At 39.5% G+C, this 23,339-nt stretch overlaps 1 protein-coding gene across 1 annotated transcript in view; it reads left to right on the forward strand.

Annotated features, from left to right (window-relative positions):
* The window catches only part of LOC124266634 (bone morphogenetic protein 1-like), a 77,053-nt gene that overhangs the window by 48,400 nt on the left and 5,314 nt on the right, over window positions 1-23,339 (forward strand). The window contains 7 exon segments of the mRNA XM_046701435.1: window positions 6,779-6,974; window positions 11,264-11,386; window positions 12,425-12,585; window positions 19,062-19,245; window positions 19,817-19,942; window positions 21,328-21,669; window positions 22,519-22,696. Coding sequence (XP_046557391.1) covers window positions 6,779-6,974; window positions 11,264-11,386; window positions 12,425-12,585; window positions 19,062-19,245; window positions 19,817-19,942; window positions 21,328-21,669; window positions 22,519-22,696 — 1,310 coding nt within the window.

The following is a 23,339-nucleotide window of genomic DNA, read 5'->3' on the forward strand; positions in this document are numbered from 1 at the left end:
TTGTTGTATCGATACAGACATCAAAGAACGATCCATTGACATTTGTGAAGAACGCGGTGAAAAGAACTGACATGAAAATATGTCCATCGTGAAAGTCGATCGAAAGCTATGAGCATCAGCCGAAGTAACCTCAATGATTGGGAGCTACTTAGGTGTCAGGTTATCCTACCCAATCTTCTCGTGGTGAATAGCAGTTCAAATATGTCATATTGATTAATCATTTCAAAGAGAAGTGTACCTGTTAAACTTAAGTTATCCATGTAGACTGAAAATCACCACCATTTCCCCGGTGTATCTACATCGTTGCTGTTTTGAAAGATGCCCTTGTTAGCAGGAACTCAATTTGGTCTGTTTGTTTTTACTCCAAACTTATGCTGTGGGTTTACAATAGATTGGATCACACGTGATGGTAGTTCACTTTTGTTGCGATCTAACGAGTCCATTAATTATTCACTTTTATGGACATTCTGTTAAGTTCATTGCTATTGAAAATCATGTTTTATACCCAAGTTCTATTGATTTTCTATTAAGCCACCTCGTTATCAAGCTTTTTGATTTTCCACTTGAGAATTTGATTGTATTTTTTTGGGTTATTTTAGACCATGATCAGACTAGATTCCTTGATGAGTAAATTAATTGTAATCTCTCAGTTCGGACCCAGAACAATAGTGCATAAATCATGCACTTTTAACAAAATCAGGTTCCAGCAGTGAAATGTAATTTGAAAGCTGCTCAACTGAGGGAAATAAATTAGAGTTCAATATCGGGTTCAAACTGAGTTCTAGTGACCTAGTTGAGTGCTATTATTAGAACACTGTAAAGATGATATGCATTTTTGTAATTTTAAATTTTTATGTATATTTATTTAAGAATAAGGCCCATCAGCATTTTGTTCAAGTGTATTGAAATCTCTTGTACATGTATGACATACAGTTATAAGAACTATTAAGGGCTTCAAGGGTTCTGGTGCCTTTCTGCTCTTATTTATGAGTCAGGGGACCCTATAAATCTTACATTATAGTGTTAAGACAAGAACTCTTGACTTTAATGCTTAATTTTGAACAATACGTAACAAATCAAACCCCTCGGAAAATATTTTAGACATTAGCTCGATGAGACAGTATTCTGAAGAGGAAGTGATTAAGTACTATAAAAAATTTGGAAATTATATGTCAGGGATTTTTCTATGTCTGCTCAGAGGCCAGTAATTATCCCCATGTCTGCACCAAATGTCAGTAAAAATTCCTGAATTTGAATTAAATGTTTCCCTGTTGAAGCTGTTATGGTTATAACTCATATTATGGGTTTGTGAGGTGATTTATATATCACTGATAACAGAATCACTGGAGGAGAAGACGCCTTAATGCTTAGTTTGACATAACTGCATTTATTGCAGTGTGAATATTTAATGTTAAAATACTTCTGAATTTAGGAAAAGATAAACTTGAGATTAGAAAACGTAATGACTTTTCCCAGTTTTTCCTCTCAAGGTCGCTTAGTTTGGAGCCCTGGATGAATCCCTGTATGTGTGGCTCATACTGAAATGGTAAACTAACCTCCATGCAAAGAGAGCTGTTACTGGGGTGATACTATTTGTTCATTAAGGAAGAGTATTTGTACCACATCTGTTTTCCACAAAGACCTAATAATTCTGGTAACATACTGTTCAATGGTTCTGGATGTAGAATACCTACACAGCACTGGGTTCTCTAGACATACGCTTTATATATATTACTTAGCTACAGCTGATTACATTTTGGTAGAGTTCCGTTGCCTCCTTAATTCTAAAGTGAAACATCATAAATTAGTAAAGTTCTTTAACACTTAGTAACCAATAACGCAGCCACTCGTAAGGTTCTCTAGCCTCCTTAATTCTGAAGTGAAACACCATAGAATGGTACAGTTCTTTAACACTTAGTAACCAATAATGCAGCCACATCGTAAGGTTCTCTAGCCTCCTTAATTCTGAAGTGAAACACCATAGATCGGTACAGTTCTTTAACACTTAGTAACCAATAACACAGCCACATCGTAAGGTTCTCTAGCCTCCTTAATTCTGAAGTGAAACACCATAGATTAGTACAGTTTTTTATCCCCCGCAACGCGTTTTTCGGGGGGTATTAAAATGGACTCCGTCCGTCCGTCCGTCCGTGAGTGCACATTTGTCTTTTCCGGAGCAGAACTCTAAAACCGTTCAATATTTCTTCACCAAACTTGGCACATACATGGATCTGGTGGTGTTGTGGTGCCTTTTGGTAGTTTTGGAATTCTGAATAAAATATTTTTGGCGTTTCCATGGCACAAGTTCGACTTAGACTGAAATTGGTGGTAGCGCTCTTTTCCGGAGCAGAACTCTAAAACCGTTCAATATGTCTTCACCAAACTTGGCACATAGATAGATCTGGTGGTGTAGTGGTGCCTTTTGGTAGTTTTGGAATTCTGAATTAAAATATTTTTGGCGTTTCCATGGCAACAAGTTCGACTTAGCCTGAAATTGGTGGTAGTGCTCTTTTCCGGAGCAGAACTGTAAAACCGTTCAATATGTCGTCGCCAAACATGGCACATAGATTGATCTGGTGGTGTACTGGTGCCTTTTGGTAGTTTTGGAATTCTGAATCAAATATTTTTGGCGTTTCCATGGCACAAGTTCGACTTAGACTGAAATTGGTGGTAGTGCTCTTTTCCTCGAGCAGAACTCTAAAACCGCTCAATATGTCACACCAAACATGGCACATAGATTGATCTGGTGGTGTACTGGTGCCTTTTGGTAGTTTTGGAATTCTAAATCAAATATTTTTGGCGTTTCCATGGCAACAAGTTTGACTTAGACTGAAATTGGTGGTTGTGCTCTTTTCCGAAGCAGAACTCTAACACCATTCAATATTTCTTCACCAAACTTGGCACATAGATAGATCTGGTGGTGTACTGGTGCCTTTTGGTAGTTTTGGAATTCTGAATAAAATATTTTTGGCATTTCCATGGCAACAAGTTTGACTTACACTGAAATTGGTGATAGTGCTCCTTTCTGGAGCAGAACTTTTAAACCCTTTCAATACTCTCCTTCCACTTTTCTATGTACACACCTAAATATTTGACATAATCATAACTCGTAGACATAATCATGAAGAGTATTTTGCCATTGCGGGGGATATTGATGACTTTGTCTTCTTGTTAACACTTAGTAACCAATAACGCAGCCACATCGTAAGGTTCTCTAGCCTCCTTAATTCTGAAGGGAAACACCATAGATTGGTACAGTTCTTTAACACTTAGTAACCAATAACGCAGCCACATCGTAAGGTTCTCTAGCCTCCTTAATTCTGAAGTGAAACACCATAGATTGGTGATGTTTTTTAAATCAAAGTAACCAATAGAGCAGACACATTGTAAGATGCTGTAGCCTCCCTAATTCCCAAGTGAAACATTGTAGAATGATGAATTTCGTCTTAGTAACCAATCAAGCAGCCACATCATAAGGCTCTGTTTGCTACTGTTTCAGTGCTAATAAAACTGGTACATCAAATATGACTTTCATTTAACACTTGATTCAAACACAATTTAGGTTTTAGTGTTCATTTTGAGGACCCTTCAGTAGAGAAGGTCAATATGATTTAGAATATTTTGTACATTTTGTTGCAGATTGATGTTGATATTTCCATCACACAAATAGATGGATAGGTCTGTGATGGTATGACTATAACATTGATGTCATTCCGGGCACATTGATTCTATATTGGGAAAATCAAAGCAATGTATCATGTACTGTGCACAAGTAGCTGTGCTCAGTTTGTGATTATGAAGCAGAGTCTGATGTACCCACAAAACAAACATCAAAATATATCTGTGTGAACAAAACACTTGAAGACAGACAGTAGGTGTATGAGTGTGGTGGAATGTGACGTGGTGCATACTTGATGTGTAGACTTCAGTGCACCTCATCAACTGGTCCATGGGGAAACCTTTACTTCTGGTGTAAGTTATTGTAGGATTCATGCAGATCCACAGGGTCAGTTGTCAGATGGTCATTGTTTAAGTTTATTTCACAGAGGGTCTTGAATGTCAAAGGCCAAGGTGAAGCAAAATCAAAGGTCAAGGACAAAAATAATTTTCGTGCCTATATTCAAGATGGGAGACCGGGTTTACTCACATCTTTGAAGGACATGAAGGAACAGAAAGACAGATTTGATTTGATTTGTACAAATTTTGGGCAGTGGGGCAGCTGTGCTGTTAAAGTGTTAGTTACACAGATGGGTGTGATTCACCACATCTTTACAATGTCTAAGCCTTCTTCTGGTGTACAATGCAACGATAGTGCTGGTATATTTCCTAAAGTGAGTGAGTGAGTATTGTTTTACACCGTTTTAGCAATATTCCAGCAATATCACGGTGGGGGACACCACAAATTAGCTTCACACATTGTACCCATGTGGAGAATCAAACCAGCGCCTTCAGCGTGACGAGCCAACGCTTTAACCTTTATACTACGTCACCACCCCTATTTCCTAAAGCAGCACACCACCATACTCACCTGTACAGGGCGGTGGGGTAGTCTAGCGGTTAGAGCGTTGGCGCTTCATGCCGAGGACCCGGTTCGATTCCCCACATGGGTACACTGTGTAAAGCCCATTTGTGGTGTCCCCCGCCGTGATATTGCTGGAATATTGCTAAAAGTGGCATAAAACTAAAATATTGCTGGAATACTGCTAAAAGTGTCATAAAACTAAACTCACTCACCTGTACAAGCTTTAACACAACACAGCAGTTAATTTGTGATATTGCTGGAATATTGCTAAAAGTGGCATAAAACTAAACTCACTCACCTGTACAAGCTTTAACACAACACAGCAGTTAATTTGTAAGCAAGAAAAACTGAAACCTGCACCAGTAATCATGTCGTCCAAAGATGGGAAATCATTTGCCTTGTTTGACACAGCCCTGAATTTAATTTTCTTAGCACAACATGCTATGATTACTTCATTTTCTGCATAAGCTTTCAATCTTCTGGTTCCTTTTTCTCATCAGCGTGTTTAGGATGAAGCTACTGTCAGAAGAGAAATTATGGAGGCTTTTTTTCTACATCTCTATCTATGTAACACCCCATGTTCTGTTTCAAATACCGCACATCAAATAGACTTTAAGGTGCTCATTTGCTCCATTTTCTTCAGCCAAGCCCTTTAATTTCCCTCAACAGGGATCCAGAGATTCCTTGTAAAGAATATTAGGGTTTCGTCTGACTTTTTTAGAAGGTTGTGATTAGTATGAATTTGATAAGAGATTGGGAATCAGTGTGGGGAATTCTGTGTTTTAAGGGAATAATGAAAGAGACGCTAAAGCTGAATTTTTGGCTGAACAGCCAATCATGAAATGAGACTTGATGTGGGGATCGTTTAGTGCAGAGACATGTGATTTAATAACTTCGCGTAAGTAGGCTTATTTAATTTTATCAATTCCAATTAAATGTGTGTTGGACTTTCTTTTAAACATACTGTTTTCAGTGTACTGAGTTTTTTCCTTAATTATACATGTATTTTTTTATACTGATTCAAAGATTACATTCGAATGAAAACTGTCTTTGTGAATTTACTGAATTTATGGGTCCCAGAGACTGATAAATGTACATTTATCAAAAATATGTTTGATAATTATATACAATCGGTTAACTGTCGTAAAAAGTATTTAATTTTGGTGTTTTTGATGTGGAGATTTCCTGCTCATATTTATGGGTAGAGTATTTGTGCTTCAAAATTGTTAAAAATAGTACCATAACAGGACTCCTGTTTGAGTTCATGTCATCCTTGAAAGGTAAATACGTCTACAACACATTAATATTCAAAACTGAAGATTGGGGTCCTGCTGAGAAACGTCAACATGAATTTAAATTTCTGGAAGTAGTTTATGAATGGTTCTATTTGCATTTTATATTTAATTCAGATAGGCAGATGTTGTTTGTACTCAAGATAAAAACACATTAAAACATTGTACATGTATTCACAAGATCTGCTTTACAAACCCAGTCAGTCATCATGTAAAGTGATTTGTTTCATAACTCGGGACAATATCTTCAGAGGTTCTTAAAGAACGACAATGCTCTAACTCTCAGTTGGGTTGCAAACACTTATTTAACTATCCAAGTGTAATGACCACATGCTGATGTACACCAGTGATCGGACAAACCCGACTTGTACCAGTGAGGTGGCGTTTTGGGACCAGTTGTTTTAGATGACACAAAGCTTGGGTTGCCCTTTTGTTGTAGCCATTTTGTATTTGTTTTGTTCGCACAAATATATTTTGGTCACACCCAGCTGAGATTTGTCAGTTTCTCTTGTACGTTAATGTAAGAATATGAAAAGAAGAGCAGGTGTCACTTTCATATCACATACACAATACTTTCTTGAATACAGTATGCATTTTGTCCTCAAAACACCAAGCTGTTTAGAGAGAGGGGCATGTAATACACACCTCATGGAGGTTTGAATGCTGTGGAGTCACTGTTATCTGCAGCAACCATTAGGTTACCATTACTGACTACTTGAAATTGACGTTGGACAGGGAATTGAAACATACTTGCCATACTTTGACTTGTTAAAGTCGTATTTGTTGTAGTGTAACAATTTCATGTCAACATAACTTTTCCACTTTGGAACACGCCTGGGAAGCTTCTAGGATGAGTGGTCAAATTGTTCAATGTGTGAAAAGTTATGCGGCAATTGCAATCAGCTGTATCGAGTGTATGCTTGAGGTTGTTGTGTGGTTTAGTTTTTTGTTTGCTTCTTTTCAGATTGAGAATCACGACAACTGTGTATACGACTATCTAGAGGTGCGTGACGGCCACGAGGAGACGTCGACCCTCATCGGGAAGTACTGTGGCTACAAGATCCCTGAAGACATCAAGTCGACCAGCAACAAGCTCTATGTCAAGTTTGTGTCGGATGGATCTGTACAGAAGGCAGGCTTTGCTGCAAGTTTTGTGAAAGGTATTTGAATTTTGTTTTACCTTGAATAATTTGTTTCAGGTGAACAATACACTCCTGTTTGTGACAGGTGCCCCCAATGGAGCAGGATACACCGGCCATTTCACAAACATTTGGTATCATCACTATTGGATAGTTATTAAACACATGCCTATGATATAGTTGGGATTGTACAGTGGACACTGCTTTTATGGGGGCGGTGTGGTAGCCTAATGGTTAAAGCGTCCACTCGTCAAGCTGAAGTTTGATTCCCCACATGGGTACAATGTGTGAAGCCCATTTCTGGTGTGATATTGCTGGAATATTGCTAAAACGGCGTAAAACCATACTCACTCACTCTGCTTTTATAGTCTTGATAATAAAGTGGACTTTAAGCACAGCTTTCTTTTGATTACAGAAAGTATTTATGTTTATTATTCAACTTTTGCTATTTAGTGGTGGATTATTTCCATGTGGGCTTCTCCAAGATGTGCAGTTGTTTTCTCTCTAGAGAGAAGCCAGTGTGTTAGGAAGGGAGGCAATGATCAGCTTCCTGGGGAGTATACAACCGAAGCTGCTATATTTATCAGATTGCAAATCAATTACTGTTGGGTCTGATATGATGTGACTATGGTGTTACATTTACCCGGTCTACACCTTCATATCATTGTATCACATGTGACAAACAGACAGACCCCTCTCTTCCACTGGTTCTGTCAGAACTGACCAGTAGATTAGAATGACATGAGCTAATTGCTCTCCATATCTGTGGATGTGATGGCTTCATGAGTTGGTAGGAGTTGTATTGATCGGATATCACTACTGGGCCGTGACCCAGCAGACCTTGGCAATGGAAATCCATAGCTCCGTACATGAGAAAACAGGATGGCTTTTGATAATTGCTGAAATCAATTAATAAGGACGCCAGATACAGTATTTGTCCTGTTTGCAAACATGTGTAGAGTTACAGCAGGCAACTTGAAGCGTCCGAAGATCTGTGGCAGAATACTACTGGGCTGGTGCCGTAGTCCACGTGTTAAGTGCAGCATAGGAGTTGTAGCATCAGTTGGAGTGAGTGAGTAAAAATCTATAGTCACATTGGCAATATTTCAGCCATATATCGACAGGAACAAGTTATAGATTTAAATAACACTTACATTTAGGCTTAATAAGCCCTGCTGATGATGGTCAGTGAAACAACAACTTCATGGACTCGTATGTAAACCAGGTGCATCAGTGCCAAACTTGGAGCTGATAAAAAACAAAAGAGAATTGAGGAATGTTTGTTTTCCTTTCCAAGGTGTTTCACTTATTTTTGTTGTTATACATGTATTTTTTCCTCTTGGTGAGGAAGATAACAGGCCCTTGTTTTATCGCTGAAATATTTTCAAATCGATTAATATTAAGAAAATCAGAAATGCTCTATGCTGTTGTATATGTTAGAAATGCACTATTACAAGAATTATTGGATCTCTTACTCTGGTCATAGGAACTGAAATAATTATACAATGACACAAGGGCCTTTGGAAAGATACCTTTGACATGTCATTGAAACCATTATTTTCATTTAGTTTTGCAGTTTTTATCTATAAAAACCTTAGAAAGTTTTTTTTCATTTTTCATTTTTAGTTCATCCATTAACTCAAACTTTTAGTTAAATCAAGCCAAAAAAATTGCTAGAAGACAATAGCAGTACACAAAAGGTAGTGCTTCAGTTGTAAAATGTTGTATAGCTTAGACAGAATCACTCAAAATACAACCTAAAGTGTTGAAGTTGTAATACTGCAGAATTAAGCATGTTGGAGAGTTCCTCTGAATAATATCCACACTTGCTGTTGTTTGCATGAAACAGGCTATATATAAATCAATCATTCTAAATAATATGTGTGATAAGTTTTCATAAAGTACCAAGTTCCTTGAGTACCAGAACGCCTTCAAGATAATGACCGCAGTGCTTTGACTCTTAGAAGTTCACAGCACTAAAAACAACTTTGTGGATGAGGGATGAAAAATAGATTTTGTCTGTTTAATCAACAGTATTCAATAAACCAGAAATGCCCCCAGAATCTGCTCATTAATTTAAAACAGAGTCATTCACAGACAGTCATTCTAATTACTTGTAAGAATTCTAATTACAATTAAGAATATTTTGTAACCAACAAGGGAATCAAAAGACCGACTCTGTTAGGATTCTTATTGCATCAAACATGGTAATTATCAAATGAGAGATATTGCCGAAATTGATCAGCCTAATCAATAGCGTGTCACGGTGTCATCTTTGATTGTTTTCAAGCAGACAGAAGCATAGCAAGACATGATGGTATCGATTCGTGAATTTCATAATTCAATGACGACTTTAGTTCAGGACGGTCTGGCTGTTAGTCTGTATTCTATTCTGTTAGTGTTTCACAACATAATTTCAATGCATGATTGAAGTTCATTGATATTTCTGCACTGGAATTTAAAGGAGCAGAATGCCATTAATAAATTCCTTTGTTATTGTAACTATTCTGCACTCTTAATGAGTGCCTTTCAGTGCTGAAAAGGAATTTTTATTGTCTTATGAGACTTTATTAAGATTAAGTGGATTCAATAATGCATCTCGCTATAATAGCATTACGTTTTCTTTCTGAAGGATGTCAATAATTAATGTTCGTCTTTTTACCATGATTATGTTCTTGACGATGGTACCATTTGTGTCAGTGCATTTGGAGTGAATAAAACCGTTGTCTATTAAATTATGTAAAGTGATTCAAATAGCCATTGTTTGAATGGATCTTTTGTGTCACATCATTTAAGTGGAGACTAGGGACATGACTGGCCCAGTTGTCTGAGGTGCTGCACTTCGCTGTGCAGAGTTGCATCTGTTGGGTAGAAACCTTTGAGTCCCAATCATGTTTGTTGGTTGATTTGGGTATCACAAAAGTGGTAAATGTTTTCGACCTGCATCTCTTCATGATTTCCTGCCAGCTCAAGCTCACATGCTGTAATATGACTGAAATATACTCATGGAAACAAATAAAGAAACACATGAAAGTACAAGTGTTCCTATATTCATTTCCAGAATTACACACACAGTGCAATACATACCTTGTGAAGAAACATGGAAATGAATAAAGGAACACTTGTACTTTCAGGTGTTCCCTTATTTGTTTCCATGAGTATAATTCTCAAAGTAGGATGTACTTCTTTTTTTTACATCTTTTGTTGTTTGTAGGTTCTTAAGACACTTTTTCATGAGAGAAATTGGCTTCAAATAAACATTTTGTGAGTTGTGATATGGAGAAAGTAAGTTCGGTGATCTGGTGTTTTTTGTATGTATTGAGGTATAACTTACAACTTGGTGAGCATGCTGTGTATCTTCATCAATGATCACACATATAAAGATGTGGATATAAACTGTTGGTACCCAATGCCATCTGGAGAGTGAGTGAGTGAGTTTAGTTTTACGCCACACTCAGCAATATTCCAGCTATATGGCGGTGGTCTGTAAATAATCGTGTCTGGACCAGACAATCCAGTGATCAACAGCATGAGCATCGATCTGCGCAATTGGGAACCAATGACATGTGTCAACCAAATCAGCGAGCCTGACCATCCGATCCTGTTAGTCGCTTTTTACGACAAGCATAGTTGCCTTTTGTGGCAAGCATGGGTTGCTGAAGACCTATTCTACCCCGGATCGTCACGGGTCGCCATCTGGAGAGTGGTCGATTGTCATGTTTGGGATTACACTTCTTCAGTAAAGTTCAGATTCTAGTACTTTCCAATCCGGGCTTGTTGATAATAGTTCGAATTCACTAACATCATTTAACACAAAATACCCACAATGAACCCCTGCCCAGTCTGTTATCATCCAATCAGGAAACAGAAAAGTGGGCATGGCCTAAAACATTTTGGGCCTATTGAAACACAATGTGAAATGGCCTTAGCCATTCAAATGCTATGGAATTATTTGATATTTGCATATTGAAATTTGAATCCTGTTTGGGTGAACTAATAATAATAAAACGATAATAACTCTAGACTGCGGACTTTGTGTACCCCTCTGATAAGTGTTAATTGGCACGGCTCCCACGGCCGAAAGCTATGAAATACGCAATGCCATTTTTAGAAAGTGGTCAAATGTATCATATGTTTAGGTGCCTGACTCTGAGGGTATGGGTTCGAATCCCGGAAAGGACTCAACACAAAAAGTACTAGAATCTGTACTTTACTAAGAAAGTGTAATCCCAATATAACATATGTTAAGTCTTAACTGTTAGATCAGATGATTTGATTTGTTTTGTCATTACCCGTAACGTTTATTTCAGAATATGATGAGTGTGCCACTGACGTTCATGGCTGCGACCACATCTGCGTGAACACCCTCGGAAGTTTCAAGTGCAAGTGTAGAATCGGCTACGAGCTCCATTCAGATGGGAAGAGATGTGAAGGTGACAATATTTATAGTTTAAATGTCAATTAAGTGTCAACGGATTTAGATGTATGTTATTATGTCGTCAATTTTAATGTCAATCTGTCATAATAATAATTGTTGGAATCTCATTATATATGAATTTGCATGTATTTGTGATGCAAATGTCTTCTCCAGATTTGTCAATTTTCATAAAATAGAGTAATTGACACCTTTGAAATGTACAAATGTGTTGGAAATTAATTGTTGTAATGTGAGAGTGTTGTAATAAAGCCAAGCAAACCATATACTTCACCAATGCAAATGTCAGTGTAAATTATCCTTTTTATAAAATGTTACAGAAAAGGCCAAAATATCACTTTAAACAAAAACAACATGTGTATAAGCAAATGAGCTCATGAAACACATGAAGTGTCAGTTGTTGTGTTTGTGAAGTTTTATATTTAGAACCGGAAGACCTTGAGTTGTCAAGACTAACCAATTACACCGAAGTGATAAATGCGACATTTCAAGAATCTGTTACGATTAGTGTATGTGAAATGTTTTTTGGTTGATGACAATTTTTCATGCAGATGTTTCCGAAATAACAACATTGTCAGATTGTAAATCAAATAGTTTTCTTTCCGGAAATAAAAAGAGGTGAGGTGAGGTGAAATTGGGTTTAACGTCGTGCTTGAGAATATTTCGCTCATATGACGACAAAGAGGTGGAAAAGTAAGCATATAGTACTGGTTGGTAGGTTTTTGTTAAGATTGTTGGATCAAGAGGTTTTTGAAGGCAATAAAGCATAAGCCCTTTTATCAACATGCATTTGCATGTAAGGCCTGAGTGTTAATAACAGTTTTAGACTGATGTTTTGGTAAAAGACAGTGAACAAGAGGAGAAAAGCTAATGCCATCATGAAGGTTTGGAGTTTTGGTAGGAGAGCCAACTTGGTGGTGCCATCATGTTGTCCTTGCACCTTCTAAACACTGTTTATTGTAGCACTGAGCTGCTTTTATTGTATGTGTGGTTTCTGACAGTGCCGATCTGTAATTGTGAATTGTGTGTGTTACAGATGCGTGTGGAGGTTACATCGACCAGGAGAACGGCACCATCCAGAGTCCCTCCTTCCCAGAACTGTATCCCCCCAACAAGAACTGTGTGTGGCAGATTGTGGCGCCGGAACAGTACCGAATCATGCTCAACTTTTCCCACTTTGACCTGGAAGGAAACAACGTAGGTTTTATACGCACTGCTGTTCTGTCAGAGCACACTCCAAATTGTCACACTGTTTTCTAAATCTGAAATATGTACAGTGTAATGATACGATAGGAAATGACCTCAATAGCAATATTTAGCTCATAAAGACATAACATAAATTAAATATATGTACTCACCATATTCCCGGTCGATGGGGCACCAAAATTCACAAATTGCACTAGTAGACAAGAAACAGGGTTCATTGTAATATGATTCATCTTTGTATGGATATGTATCACTGGGTATCGTTATCATCACAGGTATTGTCAGTATCATGGGTATCGTCAGTATCACTGGGTATCGTTATCATCACAGGTATTGTCAGTGTCACAGGTATTGTCAGTATCACGGGTATTGTCAGTATCACGGTAACATCAGTATCACAGGTATTGTCAGTATCACAGGTATTGTCAGTATCCCAGGTATCATCAGTATCATGGGTATCGTCAGTATCACAAGTATTATCAGTATCACAAGTATTATCAGTATCACTGGGTATCGTTATCATCACAGGTATCGTCAGTATCACAGGTATTGTCAGTATCACAGGTATCGTCAGTATCACAGGTATTGTCAGTATCACAGGCATCGTCAGTAACACAGGTATTGTCAGTATCACAATCGTATTATCAGTATCACTCGGTAACATCAGGTATTGTCAGTATCATCAGTATCACGGGTATCGTTATCATCACGGGTAACGTCAGTATCACAGGTATCATCAGTATCATGGTAGTGTCAGTATCACAGGTATTGTCAGTATCACGGTTTTGTCAGTATCCCAGGTATTGTCAGTATCACAGGTATTGTCAGTATCACAGGTATCGTCAGTATCACGGGTATTGTCAGTATCACAGGTATCATCAGTATGATGGTATTGTCAGTATCACAGGTATTGTCAGTATCACGGGTATTGTCAGTATCCCAGGTATTGTCAGTATCACAGGTATTGTCAGTATCACAGGTTTCGTCAGTATCACAGGTATTGTCAGTATCACAGGTATTGTCAGTTTCACGGGTATCGGCAGTATCACAGGTATCGTCAGTATCACAGGTATCGTCAGTATCACAGGTATTGTCAGTATCATGGGTATTGTCAGTATCCCAGGTATCGTCAGTATCATGGTATTGTCAGTATCACTGGGTATCGTTATCATCACAGGTATCGTCAGTATCACAGGTATCGTCAGTATCACGGGTATCATCAGTATCACGGGTAATTGTCAGTATCGAAGGTATTGTCAGTATCACAGGTATCGTCAGTATCACGGTATCGTCAGTATCACAGGTATTGTCAGTATCACAGGTATTGTCAGTATCATGGTATCGTCAGTATCACAGGTATTGTCAGTATCACAGGTATTGTCAGTATCACAGGTATCGTCAGTATCACAGGTATTGTCAGTATCATGGTATTGTCAGTATCATGGTATTGTCAGTATCACAGGTATTGTCAGTATCATGGTATCATCAGTATCATGGGTATTGTCACTATCACAGGTATCGTCAGTATCACAGGTATTATCAGTATCACAGGTATCGTCAGTATCACAGGTATTGTCAGTATCACAGGTATTGTCAGTATCACAGGTATTGTCAGTATCACAGGTATCATCAGTATCACAGGTATTGTCAGTATCACAGGTATCGTCAGTATCACGGGTATTGTCAGTATCACAGGTATCATCAGTATGATGGTATTGTCAGTATCACAGGTATTGTCAGTATCACGGGTATTGTCAGTATCACAGGTATTGTCAGTATCACAGGTATTGTCAGTATCACAGGTTTCGTCAGTATCACAGGTATTGTCAGTATCACAGGTATTGTCAGTTTCACGGGTATCGGCAGTATCACAGGTATCGTCAGTATCACAGGTATCGTCAGTATCACAGGTATTGTCAGTATCATGGGTCAGTATCCCAGGTCAGTATCCCAGGTATCGTCAGTATCATGGTATTGTCAGTATCACTGGGTATCGTTATCATCACAGGTATCGCCAGTATCACAGGTATCGTCAGTATCACGGGTATCATCAGTATCACGGGAATTGTCAGTATCGAAGGTATTGTCAGTATCACAGGTATCGTCAGTATCACGGTATCGTCAGTATCACAGGTATTGTCAGTATCACAGGTATTGTCAGTATCATGGTATCGTCAGTATCACAGGTATTGTCAGTATCACAGGTATTGTCAGTATCACAGGTATCGTCAGTATCACAGGTATTGTCAGTATCATGGTATTGTCAGTATCATGGTATTGTCAGTATCACAGGTATTGTCAGTATATGGTAACGTCAGTATCATGGGTATTGTCACTATCACAGGTATCGTCAGTATCACAGGTATTGTCAGTATCACAGGTATCGTCAGTATCACAGGCATTGTCAGTATCACAGGTATTGTCAGTATCACAGGTATTGTCAGTATCACAGGTATTGTCAGTATCACAGGTATCATCAGTATCACAGGTATTGTCAGTATCACAGGTATCGTCAGTAACACAGGTATTGTCAGTATCACAAATATTATCAGTATCACTGGGTATCATTATCATCACGGGTAACGTCAGTATAACAGGTATCATCAGTATCATGGTAGTGTCAGTATCAAAGGTATTGTCAGTATCACGGTTTTGTCAGTATCCCAGGTATTGTCAGTATCACAGGTATTGTCAGTATCACGGGGAACGTCAGTATCACGGGTATTGTCAGTATCACAGGTATCGTCAGTATCATGGTATTGTCAGTTTCATAGGTATTGTCAGTATCACGGGTATTGTCAGTATCCCAGGTATTGTCAGTATCACAGGTATTGTCAGTATCACAGGTATCGTCAGTATCACAGGTATTGTCAGTATCACAGGTATTGTCAGTTTCACGGGTATCGGCAGTATCACAGGTATCGTCAGTATCATGGGTATCGTCAGTATCACAGGTATCGTCAGTATCACAGGTATTGTCAGTATCATGGGTATTGTCAGTATCCCAGGTATCGTCAGTATCATGGTATTGTCAGTATCACGGCTATTGTCAGTATCACGGGTATTGTCAGTATCACAGGTATTGTCAGTATCACAGGTATTGTCAGTATCATAGGTATTGTCAGTATCATGGTATCGTCAGTATCGAAGGTATTGTCAGTATCATGGGTATTGTCAGTATCACAGGTATGGTCAGTATCACTGGTATTGTCAGTATCACAGGTATTGTCAGTATCACAGGTATGGTCAGTATCACAGGTATTGTCAGTATCACAGGTATTGTCAGTATCACAGGTATTGTCAGTATCACAGGTATCGTCAGTATCACGGTATCGTCAGTATCACAGGTATTGTCAGTATCACAGGTATCATCAGTATCATGGGTATTGTCAGTATCACAGGTATTGTCAGTATCACAGGTATTGTCAGTATCCCAGGTATCATCAGTATCACAGGTATTGTCAGTATCACAGGTATCGTCAGTATCACAGGTATTGTCAGTATCACAGGTATCGTCAATATCACAAGATAACACATCAGATTACCGTATAAGGCAGGTTTATAATGTCTAGGTAAAATTGTTGCAACAGTATCAAGATGCCTCGATACTGAAAAATGTACCCAAAGTTGTTTTAAATATATATACTTTATAAATAGAACTTACACACACACAGATGTATGGATTGCCATACAAAATTTAATTTCACATGGGAAATAACCATTCAGAGTTTTAAACAGTGATACAGATGAATGAAATTGCCAAGCATTGATTTCGCCGCTAAATAATGGATGTAATTGCCTTGATGAGTCAGTGGTCAAACCGATCTGCTGGAATTCAGACATAACTCCCACATTCCAGCTGTCATCTTAAACCAGTCAATACAATGTCTTCATAATTAAAGTGATGGGATATATTTGTTTGGCATGGAACAATTGCACTGTGTATCAGTTTGGTTCTCTGTACCACCATCTTTGTTCACACAGAAACTTAAATATTGATTTGGTGGCTTTCGATAAAGAATTCTTGATAGTTGTAGTTTTTAAAAAATCAATATGTTTGAATTATACATTCAAAGATTAAAATATGACCTTTAATGTTTAAATGGAGCACATAGAAAGAAGTGATTTGAATGACACTGAAACGCTGGTGGTTCAAGACAGTAGGGTGGTGGGGTAGCCTAGTGATTAAAGCATTCACTCGTCACGCCGAAGATCCAAGTTTGATTCCCCACATGGGTACAATGTGTGAAGCCGATTTCAGGTGTCCCCCGCCTTGATATTGCTGGTATATTGCTAAAAGTGGCGTAAAGCAATATTCACCACTCCCTCGGCTCACTCACTCCCTCACTCACTCACTCACTCGCTCACTCACTCACTCACTCACTCACTCACTCACTCACTCACTCACTCACTCACTCACTCACTCACTCACTCACTCACTCACTCACTCACCCACTCACTCCTCACTCACCCACTCACTCACTCTTTCTGACCCACACTCCCTTCTTTTGAAAATCCCACAGTGAAATTTCCTTCCTATGTAAATTAATATCAACTGTAAGGCAGGAGTGACACTGGTGTAGGATATATGAAATATCACATCATAATAGATGTTGGCGTCCATAAAATATCTTTCTACCTTTTAACTAACCAACTTCTAAAGATTGTAAAAATATTGAAAATGCTATTTTGGATGCAGCTTTCTAACTTCCGCAGGGAGAAGAAGTGTTTGGTCTAAGGTGCCACAGTTTTCTGTGATGAACTGCTTCCCTGAGCAATATAAGGACCATTTATAATTTTCCAGTCTTTAAGTTCCACTAAAGTGGTAAGTGTTAGGTAAAAACGTAACTTTCACCTGCCTCGAAATTTGAAAAAGTCATAACACTTGGCTAGAAGTGTTAAACTATATTTTATGTTGGGTTGGGTTAGAGTTGGGTTGCTCTGACCCTGGCTGAATGTGGAGTAGAAGTTGTGGGTGGAAACTTTCTTAATGTCTGTGACATCCTCAACTCCTACACAGACACTGAAATGAGTGAATTACTGTTCCGAGGGTCATCACATGTGACTCATGTTCCAAATGTCCCTGTATCTGGTGGAACAAACCACCATCACAAAATGAGACTCCTAGTGTTGAGTATAATGGCCGGTTTAATGCCAAACAAGTGGGTTTGTGAAGTCAACAGAGATAATGTCAGAAGAGCATGACATTAAACAGTTTCTATTTCAAACATGTAATGATGACATAACTGAGTCTCCGCTCTTCAAAACATGCATGCTGGTTATTACCAAAGCAAATCTGCTGCTTACATGGATTAAGCCAAAAAGTCAAGGTTTATTTTGCAAAATAAGATTAACTTGCTCAATAACACAACTGAGTGATTACACGTACCCTTGTCTGTACTTGTCTGGATTGTTGTAGTTCACTGATATAACATACTGCTGTTTAAAGTGGATACCTAGGGTTAAAGAGAGGTGGATTAGGCCAGTAGGTACAGTGTTTGCTCTTCACACTCGTCATCTGGGTAACACTGGTTCTACACAAAGGTACTCATCCACGTTAAAATTGGTTTTCAGTAACCCATGCTTGTTGTAAGAGGCGACTAACGGGATCGGGTGGTCAGGCTCGCTGACTTGGTTGACACATGTCATCGTGTCCCAATTACGTAGATCGATGCTCATGCTGTTGATCTGGTCCACATTATTTACAGACCGCTGCCGTATAGGTGGAATATTGCTGAGTGTGACGTAAAACTAACCTCACTCACTTTGCACAAGGGTCATATCTTGTTACCTTGGCATGCTTGGATGTGCTACTTGCAGTTGACATCATATAAGATAGTATATCTATCCAAATGGTCACACCATTGACCACTAGTTTGATTGTTCCCATATACATGGTTTTGGGGTAGTATACATAGTCTCGTTTGGATTCTGGGCTGAAATTCCTCCCCAGCAACCTGTACTTGTCATGAAAGGTGTCTCCTTGTGCAGGTGGTCTTGTTGATTATGTTGAGTGCCTGTCATCATACCCCAACACAAGGATCGTTGATCATGACATCATTCATTAGATTGTTGGATTCAGATTTGATTAAATTAGACATCATCACATGGCTGGAATGTAGCTGAGTACATTGAAAACAACTTAATGCTGTTGCTACCACAGAATGAACTGGACTGTCTGTTCAGGTCCAATGGACCCGTGAAGGTCCGGGTTAGAATATTGATCTTCAGTAACCCATGCTTGTCGTAAGAGGCGACTAACGGGATGGAGTGGTCAGGCTCCCTGGCTTGGTTGACACATGTCATCGGTTCCCAATTTGCGCAGATCGATGCTCATGCTGTTGATCACTGGATTGTCTGGTTCAGACTTGATTATTTACAGACCACCGCCATATAGCTGGAATATTGCTGAGTGCAGTGTAAAACTAAACTCACTCACTCACTCAGGTCCAATGTCTGTGTTCCAGCGTGACTGTGAGTACGACTCTGTACGGGTCAGCAGCGGGGTGGGCAAGGATTCCAAGCTCCACGGGGTCTACTGCGGTGCCTCTCTACCCACCGCGGTCACCTCCGAGGTCAACACATTGAGGATAGAATTCAACTCTGACAACTCGGTTCAGAAGTCAGGCTTCAAGGCCAACTTCATGACAGGTAAGCACGGCTTTTTACATTGAAATTTGACCTTAGTTACTTTCCTAAAACACATCACTCAGTCTTATCTCTTCAGGTTCTGTAATTAATTCCGACAGTCAGCATGATTTGCTGGTTTATGTTGTGTGTCCGTGCCAACACTGGCTGATGTACACTGGTGTGTTAATGCTTTTTGTTATGACACCTTAGACTATGCAAGTCCTTCCAGCAGATATGAACATTGAGTGTGACCACTTGGTACATGAGCCTTTTCATAACTCTTTACTAAATGTTTTTTGATAATGGTTCTATAATAGGGTAGCCAAGTAGTTAGTGTGTTCCCTTACCATCAAGGTTCCATTCCGACATTTCTGGTGTCCCCTGCCATGATGTTGGTGGAATATTGCTAACAGAGGCGTAAAACCAAACTCAGTCAGTCAGTCCATTCCGACATGGGAATAAAGTTGAATGTTGAAGAGATACTGTTTCATTTTCAGTCTGTCTACACCAAGCTAGGGACTGACATTTTCCAGAAATGGTTCGAATATTGAACCTTATACTATAACCAACCCGACTTGATGTTTTTCTGCAGATAAGGATGAGTGTGCTGTGGACAATGGTGGGTGCCAGCATATCTGCAAAAACACAGTGGGCTCCTACAAGTGTGCCTGCTACAACGGCTTCACACTGCATGAGAACCAGCATGATTGTAAAGAAGGTGAGTGATCCTGATGAGGTTTGGTTACAAGAGGCGCCAATGTCCTTTCTGCAAACTGCACAAGAATTCCAGTATATGATTCTTGTTTGAGCACCATACCTCAGTTGGTGGGTAACACCAAAAGCTGTAATACCCTGGCACCAGTGAACACTGTTTAAGTGGATTTGAATCCAAAAACATTAAATTAAAATCCATCACTTAAAATTATTTTATTTAAAACTCTAAAACTCGGACACTGTGTTGATTCAAACTATGGATAATTTGCAATGCTTCTCATAGTCAAAAAACTTTGAGTGATGAGTTTCACTTTATACAACTGCAATACACTGGGCACACCCAGCCCCTTTTTTAAATGTCAGCAGAAAATGTTTTACCATAACATACTCATGGAAGTTGCCTTCAAGAAAAGTGTCCTGCCTTTGGATACATTTAGCATTCCAGGATATCATCCATGTAAATAATAGAATGTTTTCATCCCATCACTGCTGATGCAACATGTACTTGTGGAGATACATGGCACGAAACATGTAAATTGCATTAAAACTTACTTAGATAACCAGCGTCAGTCATGCTGAAAATGGCAGTCTGGATTTCCTGTATATCACAGGAATAACTAACTCTGGTGTGAAATTAACACGTGTCTATTGCGTAGGGTTAAGTGAAACAGATTTACGACTTGGTAGCAGACATGGCGTAAACTTGCGTTTTTCAGAATGATTTTAAATGAGTTTTCAGTTCTGAATATTTAAGAGCTTCAAGAGTATCGGAACTGGGAATCTATTGATGTACATGTATTATGTTGGGAGATAGTATCGTTAAATCTAGTTATATCTTCATCATCATAATATTGTTTTTTCTGCTTTGATATTATTTATTAAGTATTTGGAAATTGCTTTGTAGTATGTAGAAACTAGTATTTTTTATGAAATGTTGGTAACTTGAGATGTAACATGTAACAAGATATAGAGTCGGTGTGAAATATAAACACACTGATAAACGTACAGAATAGAAGGGTCGTTCAGTCATCCATGATAATGTTAGCTGTACCCACGAGCTTTAGAATTAACCTTCTTTCAGTATAATGAGGTGTGTAACATATACAGAAGATATCGAGAGATATCAATCTCTGAAACTAACTATTTAAAGGACTTCAGTATTTCAAGAATGTATACCTTAAACTGAGCAGGTGTGACGTCTAGGATCACTCTAGGTGTGTCTGATGGAAGCAATGATCAAACTCAGGGCGAAACAAACAATGGGGAAGGTATACACAAGAGGAACATATATATCCTCCAAACACTCTTTGGACAGAAAACATCCCTCAGTTTCTCTTAATTTGTCAATATACACAATCAGCACCTGATTTTTTCCACCTTGATTGACAGGTGGCTGTCAACACGAGATCTCTGACCCCTATGGTGAAATCAGCAGCCCCAACTGGCCAAACTTCTACCCCAGTCGGAAAGACTGTGTGTGGCATTTCACAACAAAACCAGGTCACAGAATCAAGCTAACCTTCCACGACTTTGAGCTGGAGCCCCACCAGGAGTGTACATATGACCACATCATCGTGTTCGACGGAGACGATAACAGCGCCAGAAGTCTAGGTAAATTCTGTGGGAGTAAACAACCCGATCCGATCACCTCCAGCGGGAATAGGATGTACATGGTGTTCTACTCGGATGCGTCAGTACAACGCAAGGGCTTCCATGCTGAACATGAATCAGGTAAGACAAGCCTCCAGCTTTGTTTCGATGAGCTGTTAATGTTGGGTGTTGATTTGCAGAAAACATTTTCGGGATGGATTTACCATTTCATTTTTTAAAAGCATGGAGTTGATGTTTTGCATTTGAGGAAAAGCATGACTTATCCTATTTTTGTAATTTTATGATGGGTTGGTCTGCATAAACTGCATCTTTAGAAGACTTGTGTTGAAAAATCCAGATGGTTTATGTTGTGGCCAGAAACATGTTAATAGTTTGTTTTCCTCACATGCCTTTCCTCCGTTCTGTACGCCGCAACCCAATCCTTTATGATGCAAAGGGAGGTAATCTGATCATATATGGTCAGGTATCTCTCAGTACAGTCAACTACCATTAAAGACAAAGAGACACGTGAAGATCCGGGGTAGAATAGGTCTTCAGCAGCCCATGTTCTTGCCATAAAAGGCGACTAGGCTTGTCGTAAGAGGCGACTAACGGGATCAGGTGGTCAGGCTCACTGACTTGGTTGACACATGTCATCGGTTCCCAATTGCGCAGATCAATGCTCATGATGTTGATGACTGGATTGTCTGGTCCAGACTCAATTATTTACAGACCACCGCCATATAGCTGGAATATTGCTGAGTGCGGCGTAAAACTAAACTCACTCACTCACTCAAAGACAAAGACTGCCATCAACATCATATACACAGCAAATTAAGTAAATACATGGGATTTTTACATAGTTTTTATACATATTTCTGAAAGAGTCCAAAAGACAGATCTGATTGATGTAAAAAGAGTTGTTTGAGCCAGGGATGCTGGATGTCTCTGTTACACAAGTTAGCAGCCTGTCTACTCCTTCTCTTGTAGTTTGTGGCGGTCACCTTGTTGCTACCAAAAACAATCAGAACCTGTTCTCCCATGCCAAATATGGCGACCAGCACTATGACAACAGAGAGGAGTGTGAGTGGACGATACAGGCCAGGGAGGGCTACCACATCAGGTTCCACTTCGTGGAGTTCGAGGTGGAGGAGGAGACAGACTGTGGGTAAGGAGGAGGAGGGATGGGGATTTAGGGGGGATCACAGGGGATGCTCAGTCAGGGAAGGCTCATAGGGTGAAGAGGCCCTCTAGGTGGAGGAGGAGACAGACTGTGGGTAAGGAGGAGGAGGGGATGGGGATTTAGGGAGGATCACTGGGGATGCTCAGTCAGGGAAGGCTCATAGGGTGAAGAGGCCCTCTAGGTGGAGGAGGAGACAGACTGTGGGTAAGAAGGAGGAGGGGAGTGGGGATTTAGGGAGGATCACTGGGGATGCTCAGTCAGGGAAGGCTCATAGGGTGAAGAGGCCCTCTAGGTGGAGGAGGAGACAGACTGTGGGTAAGGAGGAGGAGGGGATGGGGATTTAGGGAGGATCACAGGGGATGCTCAGTCAGGGAAGGCTCATAGGGCGAAGAGGCCCTCTAGGTGGAGGCTCATTGGGTGGAAGCTAATTGGGGAAGAGATTCACTAAGAGGAGGTTCACTTGGTAGAGGTTCATTTGGGAAGAGAATCACTAGGAGGTTCATGGGAGGAAGAAGCTTGTGAGGTGGAGGCTAATTGGGGAAGAGATTCACTACGAGGAGGTTCATGGGCGGAAGAAGCTCATGAGGTGGAGGCTAAGTGGGGAAGAGTTTCACTAGGATGAGGTTCA

This window comes from Haliotis rubra, unplaced genomic scaffold, assembly GCF_003918875.1.
Source record: "Haliotis rubra isolate DU_JTF1 unplaced genomic scaffold, ASM391887v1 Scf127, whole genome shotgun sequence".
Taxonomy (NCBI): Eukaryota; Metazoa; Mollusca; class Gastropoda; order Lepetellida; family Haliotidae; genus Haliotis; species Haliotis rubra.